This window comes from Protomyctophum parallelum, assembly GCF_964188405.1.
Source record: "Protomyctophum parallelum genome assembly, chromosome: 14".
In the NCBI taxonomy this organism is placed as follows: Eukaryota; Metazoa; Chordata; class Actinopteri; order Myctophiformes; family Myctophidae; genus Protomyctophum; species Protomyctophum parallelum.
Genome location: NC_139709.1, coordinates 6,658,020 through 6,673,542, shown reverse-complemented (window position 1 = coordinate 6,673,542; position 15,523 = coordinate 6,658,020). Strand labels below are relative to the sequence as shown.

The window sequence follows — 15,523 nt, the reverse complement described above, 5'->3', positions numbered from 1 at the left end:
TGCAGACTCTGAGGTAAATAGAGTTTTATTCTGTGTGGATCTGTACTGCAGACTGAGGTAAATATAGTTTTATTCTGTTGTGGATCTGTACTGCAGACTGAGGTAAATAGAGTTTTATTCTGTGTGGATCTGTACTGCAGACTGAGGTAAATAGAGTTTTCTCTGTACTGGAGTATCAACAGCAGTTTGTTAAAGTGTGGATATCTCTGCAGGTTGTCAGGCTGTGCGATCACAGAGAAAGGCTGTTCTTCTCTGGCTTCAGCTGTAGCCCTCAACCCCTCCTCCCATCTGAAGCATGTGGACCTCAGCCGTAACCACCCAGGAGGAGATGCTGAGCAGACACTGCTCTCTGCTGGACTGGAGACTGTCAAGTGAGTCGACTTGGACTGTGTCCATCCATCTTGGTTAAAAATATGTTTTTATTTTATTTTTTCTAAGGCTGTCAAAGTTAACATGTTAATCGTGCGTCAACACCCATTTTGGGCGGGAACCCCTTTTGGTGTTAGCATCATGCTATGCTTTAGCTATTGAAAAATAGCAGATCTACAAGCTCGTAGCGCGCCACTCGGTGGCGCGCTACGAGCTTGTAGATCTGCTTTTTTTTTTAAATCAAAGAACGACTGACATAGAAACATAGCTTTTTCAGAAAACTGTCAGGATGTAGAAGACATTTTTAGAATCTGATCTCGGGTCTAAATAGGTTAAGGACCACTCGTGGTCCCCGGACCACTGGTTGAGAACCACTGCTTTATTCAATACATGTTTAATGGTGAATGTGAGCTGAAGAGTCTTAATGAAGTGATGCATGTTCATACTCTCTGTATCATTCAATGGTAATAGAAATGTTTTATCATTTCTTCCTACAGTGTGAATCATGGAGGAGAACACTGGATAGATCACTGGATTAATCCTCGACTCCTTTCAAGATGTGAGTGTCTGTCTGTCTGTCTGTCTGTCTGTCTGTCTGTCTGTCTGTCTGTCTGTCTGTCTGTCTGTCTGTCTGTCTGTCTGCCTGCCTGCCTGCCGCACTACAAGTCTCTGAACTGGGGACCCCCCACAATAATCATATCTGAACTGGGGACCCCCCACAATAATCATATCTGAACTGGGGACCCCCCACAATAATCATATCTGAACTGGGGACCCCCCACAATAATCATATCTGAACTGGGGACCCCCCTACAATAATCATATCTGAACTGGGGACCCCCCATAATAATATTGGGGTCCCAATCCTCAGGTTGAGAACCAGTGGTACAGAGCCCTGAGAGACACCGGTCGATGAAGGGTTAAGGCATGTGTGTGTGTGTGTGTGTGTGTGTGTGTGTGTGTGTGTGTGTGTGTGTGTGTGTGTGTGTGTGTGTGTGTGTGTGTGTGTGTGTGTGTGTGTCTGTGTGTCTGTGTGTCTGTGTCTGTGTCTGTGTCTGTGTCTGTGTCTGTGTCTGTGTCTGTGTCTGTGTCTGTCTGTCTGTCTGTCTGTCTGTCTGTCTGTCTGTCTGTCTGTCTGTCTGTCTGTCTGTCTGTCTGTCTGTCTGTCTGTCTGTCTGTCTGTCTGTGTGTGTGTGTGTGTGTGTGTGTGTGTCTGTGTGTTTCCACACCTGAGCAGAAAACGGTTTCACTGACGTCCCTTTAGACAGTAGTGAGAGTGTGTGTGTGTGTGTACGTGCGTGTGCCTGTGCACATCTTCGTGTGTGTGTACGTGCATGTGGCCGTGCACATCTTCGTGTGTGCGTGTGTGTACGTGCACATCTTCGTGTGTGCGTGTGTGTACGTGCACATCTTCGTGTGTGTGTACAGTACGTGCATGTGGCCGTGCACATCTTCGTGTGTGTGTGTGTGTGTGTGTGTGTGTGTGTGTGTGTGTGTGTGTGTCAGTCAGTGAATAATGTATTTAATGTTTACTGTGTTGTTTTCTCATCAGATTCCCAGCGTCTCACTCTGGACCCAAACACAGCACACTGTAGCCTCACTCTGTCTGAGGACAACAGGAAGGTCACACGGGTGGATGGACAGCGTCATCAGTATCCTGATCATCCTCAGAGGTTTGATGTCTGTCCTCAGGTTCTGAGTGCAGAGAGTGTGAGCGAACGCTGCTACTCTGAGGTAGAGTGCAGTGGAGTGGTTCATATAGCAGGGACTGACAGAAGAATCAGCAGGAAAGGACGTGGTGATGACTGTCAGCTTGGAGACAGTGTCATGTCCTGGAGTCTGCGGTGTGGTGGTCACCGTTACTATGTCAGCCACAATGGGATGGAGACTTACCTCCCTTTCCGTGCCAAGACAGGACGCTCCTACGGGGTCTTCAGAGTAGCACTGTATGTGGACCGTCCCGCTGGGACTCTGTCCTTCTATGACATGTCCTCACACTCTGAAACTCTGACCCACCTGCACACCTTCCAGACCACGTCCACTGAACCGCTATGTGTTGGGTTCTGGTTGAGGAGGAGTGGCTCCTCAGCGTTTCTGTGTGACCACAGATAGAGTCTCTATGCGAGGGTCACATCAGGTCGCCATGGTTACTCCACATGTGACATCATCATCATGATGATGACGACGAGAGACAGACCAGATATGTTTTTGATACAATGTTCATTATTATTATTCAAAGAATCACACCTGTGTAAAGTGAGCGGCGCTCTTGACTGGCATCATACATGATAATGATGACGACGTCAGCCAATCAAATCATTGCATTCCGTGGCGCGCGCACACACACACACACACACACACACACACACACACACACACACACACACACAGAGAGAGAGAGAGCTGTGCCACTCACAGGCAGTTCTACAAGCTCACAGCTTGTAGACCCCCTCAAGGACCCCTAGAATCCCCTGTAACCCACTCAAGGACCCCTGGAACCCCCTCAAGGACCCCTAGAACCCCCCAAGGACCCCTGACACCCCCTCAAGGGCCCCTGGAACCCCCTCAAAGACCCCTGGAACCCCCCAAGGACCCCTGGAACCCCCTCAAGGGCCCCTGGAACCCCCTCAAAGACCCCTGGAACCCCCTCAAAGACTCCTGGAACCCCCTCAAGGACCCCTGGAACCCCCTCCCCCTCATGGACCCCTGTAACCCCCTCAAGGACCCCTGGAACTCCCTCAAGGACCCCTGGAACTCCCTCAAAGACCCCTGTAACCCCCTCAAGGACCCCTGGAACCCCCTCAAAGACCCCTGTAACCCCCTCAAAGACCCCTGGAACCCCTTCAAATACCCCTGTAACCCACTCAAGGACCCCTGGAACCCCCCAAGGACCCCTGGAACCCCCTCAAGGACCCCTGGAACCCCCCAAGGACCCCTGGAACCGCCTCAAAGACCCCTGTAACCCCCTGGAACTCCCCCAAAGACCCCTGGAACCCCCTGGAACCCCTTCAAATACCCCTGTAACCCACTAAAGGACCGCTGGAACCCCCCCAAGGACCCCTGGAACCCCCTCAAGGACCCCTGGAACCCCCTCAAAGACCCCTGTAGCCCCCTCAAGGACCCCCTGGAACCCCTTCAAGACCCCTAGAACCCCCTCAAGACCCCTGGAACCCCCTCAAGGACCCCTGGAACCCCCTCAAAACCCCTTGAACCCCCTCAAGGACCCCTGTGACCCCCCAAGGACCCCTGGATCCCCCTCAAAGACCCCTGTAACCCCCTGGAACTCCCCCAAATACCCCTGTAACCCCCTCAAGGACCCCTAGAACCCCCTCAAGGACCTCTGGGTGTCCCCAGACCACACTAGGTGTCCAAATGGACCCTAACAGCAGTGGTTCTCAAACTCAAATTAATATTTACTTGTACCAGGGACCCTCATCTGAACATGTGTTGTACCAGGGACCCCCATCTGAACATGTGTTGTACCAGGGACCCCCATCTGAACATGTGTTGTACCAGGGACCCTCATCTGAACATGTGTTGTACCAGGGACCCTCATCTGAACATGTGTTGTACCAGGGACCCTCATCTGAACATGTGTTGTACCAGGGACCCTCATCTGAACATGTGTTGTACCAGGGACCCCCATCTGAACATGTGGGACCCCCATCTGAACATGTGTTGTACCAGGGAGCCCCATCTGAACATGTGTTGTACCAGGGACCCCCATCTGAACATGTGTTGTACCACGGACCCCCATCTGAACATGTGTTGTACCAGGGACCCCCATCTGAACATGTGTTGTACCAGGGACCCCCATCTGAACATGTGTTGTACCAGGGACCCCCTGCCTCACAATGCGTCACAACGCGACACATTGTGAGCTTGTAGATCTGCTATATTTTCAACTTTGTACAGATTTTGGAATTGTGAAGTGGGACATTCTGCAATATGAATACTTTTACTTTCAGTACTTTAAGTACATTTTGATGCCGATACTTTTGTACTTTTACTCAAGGATATTTTCAATTCCGTACTTTTACTCGCAACGAAGTAGTTCTAAATTGGATTATTGGTACTTTTACTGAAGTAAAACTGGCCCCCGTAAAACCTGAATCCCCCCCCCCCCCCCACCGCCCCCCCCCCCCTCTTCCCCTCACTGTATATGTTTCTTTTCCCTTTTTCCTCCTTTATGATGAAGTCCTGTTTCTGTTCTTTGACTACATAGAAGTGTCTATTTGTATACGTCTCTAAATGTTTTGATGAATTGAACAATGTGGACCCTGTTGTAAACAAGTGTAATGCTTAATTGGGTCGTCCACTCACAGTTAACAGTCTTTGTATTGAGTTTGTGCTTGAAATGTAATTATGTAATTCTGCAAACTGTTAATAAATAAATAAATCAATCAATCAAGTACTTTTTCCACCACACAATGTATTGGGCGGATGTTATTGAGGGTATAAAGTAAACTAACGATGTTATTGAGGGTATAAACTAACGATGTTATTGACGGTATACACTAACGATGTTATTGAGGGTATAAAGTAAACTAACGATGTTATTGACGGTATAAACTAACGATGTTATTGAGGGTATACACTAACGATGTTATTGAGGGTATAAAGTAAACTAACGATGTTATTGAGGGTATACACTAACGATGTTATTGACGGTATACACTAACGATGTTATTGAGGGTATACACTAACGATGTTATTGAGGGTATAAAGTAAACTAACGATGTTATTGAGGGTATACACTAACGATGTTATTGACGGTATACACTAACGATGTTATTGAGGGTATAAAGTAAACTAACGATGTTATTGACGGTATACACTAATGATGTTATTGAGGGTATACACTAACGATGTTATTGAGGGTATACACTAACGATGTTATTGAGGGTATAAAGTAAACTAACGATAATATAGCAATAGACAATATAGCCTGCATAAACTTCTGTGACTATCTCTCTTCTATACTGGCGTGTGGCGTCTCTTGCGTAATGAGGAACGGTACCAGTACACACATTATAGGGACAAAGTGTGTCTATATAATTAAACTATGCATATACGATACTATAGTAACTATAGTGCTATATATATATATATATATATATATATGTGTTAATGTATATGTTTTGTAATGATAATATTCAAAAACACTCTCTGAGATGTAGTGGATTAGAAGCTAAAGTATAGAAAATACTCCAGTAAATTAAAAGTACCTCAAAATTGTACTTATTTGTAAGTAATGATGAATTGCATTTTTATAGCGCTTTTCCAAGTGCTCAAAGCGCTTTACAACGGTTCATTCATTCATACATTGGGAGGTGAAACGGAGAACAGTCGACGCCAGCGTCCTCACTTGATCCCACAGTGTCGCACCGACGGTGGTGAGCTCACACCGACCAACTCACTGGAGGCAGTGTGGGGTTCAGTGTCTTGCCCAAGGACACTTCCACATGTGGACAGGAGGAGGAGCCGGGATTCGAACCGCCGATTGGACGACCTGCTCTACCTCCTGAGCCAGTATTATAGGCCAGGGTTGTAATTAGATGCAAGGCCCGTTGAGGTTTCAGATGATCCCTTGGTTTAATCCTGAATTGGACACAAATGGGGATAGATTTTATAGGATTATCTGGACTACGGTGAAGATTTGTGGAGGACTCTCTAATCCATTGAGCTCTGGGTGGACAGAGGGTATGATGAACCTGGCGGTGCCGTACCGGTACGGACCTGGCACATCTTCATAGTGGATTTATCAGACATATTATATATATATATATCGGCCTGGATTTATTTTCTCATTTTTACGAAGCCGCCGGTAACGTATATATCACCTATCCATAGTGTATATATATATATAGGCCTATATACCACGACGACATATCTATAGGGAAGACTCTGATCGAAAGATTGCTTATACTTGATCAACGATGCGAGCATTCTGCAAGAATTTACTGGCGATGTTAAAGTGAATATATATATATATATATATATATATATATATATATATATATATATATATATATATATATATATATATATATATATATATATATGCTATATGGGAACAGAGATGCTGCACAAAGGCCTGCTCCTATTTGGTGAGTTTATTGTCTAAAGCCTGTTCTTAAAGGACCACTTCACCACTTTTCAACCTGTCTTCATATAATAGGTCCTCACTAATAATCATGAAGAAATGGCACGATTTTTTTGTCTCAGTCTGTGTCTCATATAGGAGGGCCGTGGGCAGTTTAGAAACCGTCTTCCAGTGACCTTCTTCATCATTAGGCAGATTTCTTTTTAAACAAGATTTTTTTTACAAAACTATTTCTGAACTGCCCACGGCCCTCCTATGAGACACAGACCGAGTAGGAAAAAAATTGCACTATTTTTTCATGATTATTAGTGAGGACCTATTATATGAAGATAGGTTGAAAAGTGGTGAAGTGGTCCTTTAATAGTATCACATTACTTTTAACATTACTTAACATTACATGCAGCGACGTGCACACATAAACATCAAAGGGGGCTTCAGCCCCCATGCCCTTTAACCCGTCTGTAAAACAAACTGCCCTTTAACCCGTCTGTAAAACAAACTGCCCTTTAACCCGTCTGTAAAACAAACTGCCCTTTAACCCGTCTGTAAAACAAACTGCCCTTTAACCCGTCTGTAAAACAAACTGCCCTTTAACCCGTCTGTAAAACAAACTGCCCTTTAACCCGTCTGTAAAACAAACTGCCCTTTAACCCGTCTGTAAAACAAACTGCCCTTTAACCCGTCTGTAAAACAAACTGCCCTTTAACCCGTCTGTAAAACAACTGCCCTTTAACCCGTCTGTAAAACAAACTGCCCTTTAACCCGTCTGTAAAACAACTGCCCTTTAACCCGTCTGTAAAACAAACTGCCCTTTAACCCGTCTGTAAAACAACTGCCCTTTTACCCGTCTGTAAAACAAACTGCCCTTTAACCCGTCTGTAAAACAAACTGCCCTTTTACCCGTCTGTAAAACAAACTGCCCTTTTACCCGTCTGTAAAACAAACTGCCCTTTAACCCGTCTGTAAAACAAACTGCCCTTTTACCCGTCTGTAAAACAAACTGCCCTTTAACCCGTCTGTAAAACAAACTGCCCTTTAACCCGTCTGTAAAACAACTGCCCTTTAACCCGTCTGTAAAACAAACTGCCCTTTAACCCGTCTGTAAAACAACTGCCCTTTTACCCGTCTGTAAAACAAACTGCCCTTTAACCCGTCTGTAAAACAAACTGCCCTTTTACCCGTCTGTAAAACAAACTGCCCTTTTACCCGTCTGTAAAACAAACTGCCCTTTAACCCGTCTGTAAAACAAACTGCCCTTTAACCCGTCTGTAAAACAAACTGCCCTTTAACCCGTCTGTAAAACAAACTGCCCTTTAACCTGTCTGTAAAACAAACTGCCCTTTAACCCGTCTGTAAAACAAACTGCCCTTTAACCCGTCTGTAAAACAAACTGCCCTTTAACCCGTCTGTAAAACAAACTGCCCTTTAACCCGTCTGTAAAACAAACTGCCCTCTCGAGACCACGAATGCAGCGTTTACTATAGTGCACCGAAGTCTGACGTCACTTTCAGTAGAGGGCGTCAGTCCCCAGGTTCATGTATTTGTTTAGTTGCATTGAAATCCCCATTGAGGCGATTTTAGGTCGCCTCATATAACAACTGTGTTTGAAAAATAAACATGTCACCCCGGCCGCTTCACTCATATGGATATGAAGAATCAACTGACTGAGAGAAAACGCTAATGTTACTGCTGCTGAATTAGTTAGATTTTCGCTAGAAGCAGACTGTATCATATATGAGTGACTGACTGTTGCAAACGATACAGAGACACCTCCCTAACAATAACGCCGAGACAGCTTGTTTATTTTTGGACCACAACGCTTATAGTAGACGATATTAAGATCACCCCATGTTATTCTCCATAGATAAATTACTTCCGCGAACCAGGGGAATCGTCGGGATGAGCGAGTTACGTCAGGACTTCGGTGCTCTATAGTGGAAGAAATGCAAAATGCCCCTCCTCTCCTTTCCTCTCCTTTCCTCTCCTTTCCTCTCCTTTCCTCTCCTTTCCTCTCCTTTCCATGCGTTGCCAGAAGGAAGGCAGCGTTCAGGAGAATTCCTTTTTTCCCCAAAGTCTCCTGAACTTGAACGCAGCATTTTGCGTTGAACAAATTTGTTTATAAATCCTTGCCGTATGTACACCTGCATCTCCACTATAGCTAAATAGTTCTGGGGTGCCCCCCCCGAAAACAGCTGATCTACAAGCTCTCAACGCGTCGCAGCGCGACGCGTTGAGAGCTTGTAGATCTGCTGTTTTAGGTATTTTTGTCTAAAAGTGCCCCTCGTACGGGATGTTAGCCCCTGCCTCCCTAACACTCTCTGCACGTCTCTGCATTGCATGTTAAAGTGGAACAACATTCATCAAATACCACTAGTTCACTATACCAAGTATTAAGTATTAAGACACACTGTGATTAGCATCTTCAGTCAAATGGTCAAAACCCATTTTGGTGTTTTAAGCATCATGTCATGCTTTAGCTATTTGAAAAATAGCAGACCTACAAGCTCGTAGCGCGGCACCGAGTGCCGCGCTACGAGCTTGTAGGTCTGCTATTTTTCAAATCTCGTGAAAATGTGCCGCAAATCTTTGAATAGCCTATGGAAACATAATTATGGGTCTCCTTGACATGAACATCAAGTTTGAGCACCACTGACATAGAAACATAGGGCTGTATTTTGCGCGTGCCACGATTTGTTTCCACCCTAAAACATGATCATCAGGTATTATTATAAAGTGTACAGTATTTGTTAAAATCATGCTTTCATGTGGACACGCCCACCAGTTCATTAAGTATGCCTGGTTTGCCTGGTGGGTGGTGATGGGTGGTGATCCACCTGAACTGAAGCCGCACCCACAGCTGTAGTTACATGTATGATAAAGGGGAGGGGTTAGGGGAGGGGCTGATAGTGTGATGTCACTATATTACTGTTTATTTCATTGGCCCGTTTGACTGTCAAGGGTTCAGCCTCCAGGAAGAAGCCCTAAATACAAAGTTAACACACCATTGCACATAAAAACAACTCCTGGGTGTCTAATGAAGTACTGTCACCTCATAGACACATGACAAACTGGAAAAATACAAAAATTGTGGCACTCCATCTTTAAGTACCAGGTCTTATTCCCTAACTTGAGTAAACTAAAGACCTGGAGGCGTGATCTTTGGCCAAATGGCATTGATCACGCCTCCAGGTCTTTAGTTTACTCAAGTTATAGGACCTATAAGACCTGGTACTTAAGACACGCAAAATACAGCCCATAGGGTTTTTCAGAAAACTGTCTGGAGTTAAAAGGCATTTGTAGAATCGTCCTCAGGTCTAAATGGGTTAACATGTTCTTTGCTCTCCAATCTGTACAGTTGTGTGTCTCAGCATACCTGCGTTGTCTACGGCCCACGGCTGATAAGAAGAAAGCTCTGCAAGGTACAGTATGTGTGAAGTTGAACTGGAAATGAACTTGAACATCACAGAGGCATATTTTAATTTATTTTAAAAGGTATATATTCAGTGATTTCACTTAATTCAACTATCAAAATGTCTTCATTCATTGCCTCCCTGTGTGTTTTTGCAGTGAAGAACAACTCCGGGGTGACGCCGGCCGTAGAGTGCGGCGGGGGCTGGGTGAAAGAGGAAGACGGAGGCTCCTTCACCTCGCCCGACTACCCTGAGAAGTACCCAGCAGACAGGGAATGTGTCTACATTATAGAAGGTATGAGAAATACCCACCCAGCAGACAGGGAATGTGTCTACATTATAGAAGGTAAATACCCACCCAGCAGACAGGGAATGTGTCTACATTATAGAAGGTAAATACCCACCCAGCAGACAGGGAATGTGTCTACATTATAGAAGGTATGAGAAATATACCCACCCAGCAGACAGGGAATGTGTCTACATTATAGAAGGTATGAGAAATATACCCACCCAGCAGACAGGGAATGTGTCTACATTATAGAAGGTATGAGAAATATACCCACCCAGCAGACAGGGAATGTGTCTACATTATAGAAGGTATGAGAAATATACCCACCCAGCAGACAGGGAATGTTTCTACATTATAGAAGGTATGAGAAATACCCACCCAGCAGACAGGGAATGTGTCTACATTATAGAAGGTATGAGAAATATACCCACCCAGCAGACAGGGAATGTGTCTACATTATAGAAGGTATGAGAAATACCCACCCAGCAGACAGGGAATGTTTCTACATTATAGAAGGTATGAGAAATATACCCACCCAGCAGACAGGGAATGTTTCTACATTATAGAAGGTATGAGAAATATACCCACCCAGCAGACAGGGAATGTGTCTACATTATAGAAGGTAGGAGAAATATACCCACCCAGCAGACAGGGAATGTGTCTACATTATAGAAGGTATGAGAAATACCCACCCAGCAGACAGGGAATGTGTCTACATTATAGGACAGGGGTGGGCAACTGGCGGCCCGGGGGCCACATGCAGCGGCCCCCACCTTCACTTAATGTGGCCCTCATGTTAATATCAGAATACTGATATAATATTGGTTTCAGCTGTTTACAATTCAACAACATGCAAAACATGACCTGCTTTAATTACTTCAGTCTAAATTAGTAGCTCAATGCTTCAACACACGTATAATTAAAGGCATTTGAAATTACATAAAAATGTTAATTTTCAGGATTCAAACTAAAAAGAAAAAAAAAAAGAAATCATATAGCAAAAATAGCCGATCTACAAGCTCAAAACGCGTCGAACACAAGGGGGCCATGGTCATTATTCTTTCAAGGGGGCATCACGAAAAATCCTGCCTAGGGCACCAAATTGCTCAGGGCCGGCACTGCTAGAACACCAAATATATTTTTTGTTCCACCATCACCAAACACGGGTAGGCTATATTTTACCCAATATAAAATATTCCATAAAAAAATATTTCTCATCAAAATATATTGCAGTACAGCAATACATGGCAACTGGAGCTTTACTCTTCTTTAATATGTCGTCATGCCTTTTTACTATAGGCCTACTATAACACTATTAACATTTTAAAACAATTTAATATAAACCATGATAAGTTGAATCATACACTTCAATGCAGCCATGCAATTCAGTGTATAGGCTACCGTCATGAAATTCATGAATGAATACATAAATAAAGTGTGTGTGTGTGTGTGTGTGTGTGTGTGTGTGTGTGTGTGTGTGTGTGTGTGTGTGTGTGTGTGTGTGTGTGTGTGTGTGTGTGTGTGTGTGTGTGTGTGTGTGTGTGTGTGTGTGTGTGTGTGTGTGTGTGTGTGTGTGTGTGTGTGTGTGTGTGTGTGTGTGTGTGTGTGTGTGTGCTTTTGTACGTGCGTGGGGTGGGATGCGCATGTATTAAAGTCCTCCGGTCGCTCTCACGCCACGGTAAAATCAATAACCACACCCACCACGCTGCTAGTGTTTGCTAGCCTACAACAAGCTGTTTGTTTTTCATGAATAACTCGTAACATAACATTTAATTGACATGGACATCGAGTAGGCCTAGAGGAGAGTCGTCAGTGTTTTTACCAGGCTGTTGAAAAACAACAAAAAAAGCTTCTACAAGAAGCTGTGGAAACGAAGTACTCAGTCTGCGGTCTATCAAACTTAGGTGAGTGTGTTGGGCTACTGTTAGCTTATTTAGCTCAGTGGTTTTCAACCGTTTTCATATCAAGGTCCATTAGCCTATTTATTCGGCATTTGCCACGGACCACCATTTGATGACATTTAGCCCCTCAGACCCATTTGAGCCACGGACCACCATTAATGAGATCATGAGAATTACCCAAAACTATATAGGCTATTAGAATGTTTTGTTGTCTTGGATGATTTAAGTAACAGTTTTGCAGCATGGGTACATTTCACATGAAAGTCAAAGACTGTTACTGTGGACAGCATTACACTTGTTTACAATAGGGTCCACCATTTTCAATTCATCAGAACATTTAGCCCTCCAAGCAGAACCCAATGGTACTGAAGTTTCTGACATTTTGTCCGACCCAGTCCATGGGGTCCTGTTGCACTACTACCATGCCACATGGGATGCACCCATTTTAAAACATAAACAACATGTTTTGCGGCTCCCGCGCTCTATGACGATATTATTCAGTGTGAGGCTTTCTGAATATGTGAAGTATAAGTATCCATACATGCCGCTGCGAATATCTCCTGTGGTGCGGAAGCCGTTAAGTATTTTTAATCTATGTTTGCCCGATTTGGAAGCTTGGATTAATCTCTTCCTTCCTTGTTTATTGACACCTCATTGTACCGCCTATCTGGCTAGCTAGTGGCGCTATAGCTATGACAGAGCAGATCAGAGGCAGGGACGTAGCCGCACAAGCCAACCGCACACCGGGAGGCGGTACAATAAACGGTAAACAAACAAGAAGAAATAAAGCGACCAAATCGGTCAAACAAAGATAAAAAATACTTAGCGGCTTCCGCGCCACAGGAGATATTCGCAGCGGGATGTATAGCTACTTAAAGTTCCCGAATTCAGAATAACTCAAGTAAAATAATGCCGTCACTTGGCGCAGATCCTATTTTAGAGAGAATTTCTACATCCGTGTCCAGGGATTTCCATACGAAAATACAGTAGTGAGCAGGGACCCAACATAAAACTCATCAAAATTTCAGAAAAGCTTTATGTAGGGTCCCGAAAGGGGCTACAGAACATTTAGACTAGAGACTAACAAATAGGCTATACACTTCTATAAACTATTTTGTCCACAATTCCATTCTGTATTGATGTTGGTACCACCTATTGGGAGAGATGACAGGCAAACATTGATCAAAATGACAATCATTCATTTAGCTGGGGACCACCTGGAAGGACCAATGGTGCACTGGCTTAGCTAATTAACTGCCTGCTTAATTATCATTAAAGGAATTGATGGAATTGCCTATTTCACTTTGATGTTTCTTGATAAAGCAGCAACTAGTTAGTTAGAAGCATTGTGTGATATGAAGCTTTTATTGGCCGAGTATTTCCCATATTACTTTTGTACTCTATTACGTGTGTGTGTGTGTGTGTGTGTGTGTGTGTGTGTGTGTGTGTGTGTGTGTGTGTGTGTGTGTGTGTGTGTGTGTGTGTGTGTGTGTGTGTGTGTGTGTGTGTGTGTGTGTGTGTGTGTGTGTGTGTGTGTGTGTGTGTGTGTGTGTGTGTGTGTGTGTGTGTGTGTGTGTGTGTGTGTGTGTGTGTGTGTGTGTGTGTGTGGTGCGCTGCGATATTTGGACAGCTTGTAGATCTGCTATTTGTATGCATTTCATACAAATCTCCCCCCAATGGGTCCACAGTTCATATTGCTTAATGTGCAACATTGTGATTTGGATTGGACACACACACACACACACACCCCTGAGTCAAAATGACTAATTGACATCACCAGCTGCTGGATTGGAAGTGACTGTTAAGCCGTGTTGTGTTGCATATGTTTCGTTCCTTGTGTGCAACATATAGAGTTATAGACCATGTTTAAGTAACAACACGAGAGAACTGAAATGGTTTTTAATCTGTTAATTTATTGACACTGTGCGGAAGCTAAATTATTTGTGGGTCACCGGCCTGTCTGATCTGCAGTGTTGTTAGCAATCCTGTTGATGGGGAAGGTGCCAAAGCACTGTGGAGGGGTGTTCATGTTCATATTTGTTTGGTGTTTAGTCTTTTTGAGTGGTGCAACCGCGGCCATCTTACCATATACATTAATGGCAAGGTGCTAACAAGGTGCAACTTCCCATAGGCAGCACATTGATCCAAACAGAACAGTCCTATCTGATTGTATTACACAACGTCAAACTCACCAACATCAGCTGTACGAAAAGCTTGAATTATTCTCTTTCTATCCTCAAGTGTTTGTTTCATAAAAATCCACTGTATACATGTTATGAGCTACTTTTTGTCCTTGCAGGTGATTAACCCAAGTGCTGGAGTTTGGAAGTGCTTGTTAGATATCACTCAACTGCCCTGCGTACCACCTGTTTTGAATTTGCTCATGAAATGCAGCAGGCAGCAGGACGCTGCTTTACTGAAAACGAGTGCTTCCCAACTCTGATGGCAAGATGGCAGCGGTCTGGCCAATTGACCTTTTGCAGATGCCATGTTTCCATCAGAGTTTGGAAGCACTCGTTTTCAGTAAAGCAACGTCCTGCTAAAAATAATAATGTTAATGACGATTAGAAGATTTAGAACACTTTCCTTGGGGTCTTTATGTGTGTAATATGTGGTTTTAATATTTTAGCAGTGGGCCCAGTGTCTTTGATGGCATCGACACTGGGCTCCCTTCCTTCCTGGACTACAATTCCCATAATGCTTTGTGCACTGCTCCTCCTTGTGGATAGAGGGAGGGCTGTCTTACTGAGACATGTAGTCCAGGAAGTAAGTGAGCCCAGTGTCCATGACATCGGAGACACTGGGCTCACTGCTAAAATCTAAAATATCCAAAACCACATATTACACTCGTAAAGACCCCCAGGAAAGTGTTCTAAATCTTCTAAACAAATATTGTTTTGCAAAAAAGGTGAAGTTTCCCTTCATTTTACAGTCATTTTGTGGGGGGCACTCGGGTCAAAAAAATCTTTTCTCATTTCTACCACTGCCTTTTCGACCAATGACAAAGCTTCTAGGAACATCTTTGAATGCCGATTGTGGCCCCTAGATGTGTCACAGAGACTTAACATTGTTTTTGAGCGTTTTACTAATTTCTGGCTGTCTGAATATACCAAAAAAAATCTAATAAATGTCCTTAACATTTTGAGAAATATTGCTTCTAGCAGCTTTAATTATCAGAGCTTCTTGGTAATACAGTCCCAATGCAATGCCCATATATGGAGTGTCACGGCAGCCTCTGTGTCGCTCTGTTCTCACTTGCGTCACGAGGCATGACGGACTGATGCCCATATATGGTGGAGTGACTGATGGGTCACGCCACAGGTTTTGCAGGTTTTCATAGTAATCTACGGTTGCAATTATTATGCAGAATGTCCCATTTCACACACGTTTTCAAATGTATAAATTGTATACAGATATTTATAAAATGGCAGATCTATACAAACTCAAC

The 15,523-nt window shown here is 44.0% G+C and overlaps 1 protein-coding gene across 1 annotated transcript in view; it reads left to right on the top strand.

Annotated features, from left to right (window-relative positions):
* Positions 1 to 2,481, top strand: part of LOC310870686 (uncharacterized protein) — a gene marked incomplete at both ends in the record, with an annotated part of 33,804 nt that extends 31,323 nt beyond the window's left edge. Inside the window, 3 exons of the mRNA XM_083781955.1 lie at positions 213 to 371; positions 867 to 928; positions 1,922 to 2,481. Of these exons, the coding sequence (XP_083638081.1) occupies positions 213 to 371; positions 867 to 928; positions 1,922 to 2,481 (781 nt within the window). The remainder of the gene's footprint in view (positions 1 to 212; positions 372 to 866; positions 929 to 1,921) is intronic.
* Between the last annotated feature and the right edge of the window lie 13,042 nt (positions 2,482 to 15,523).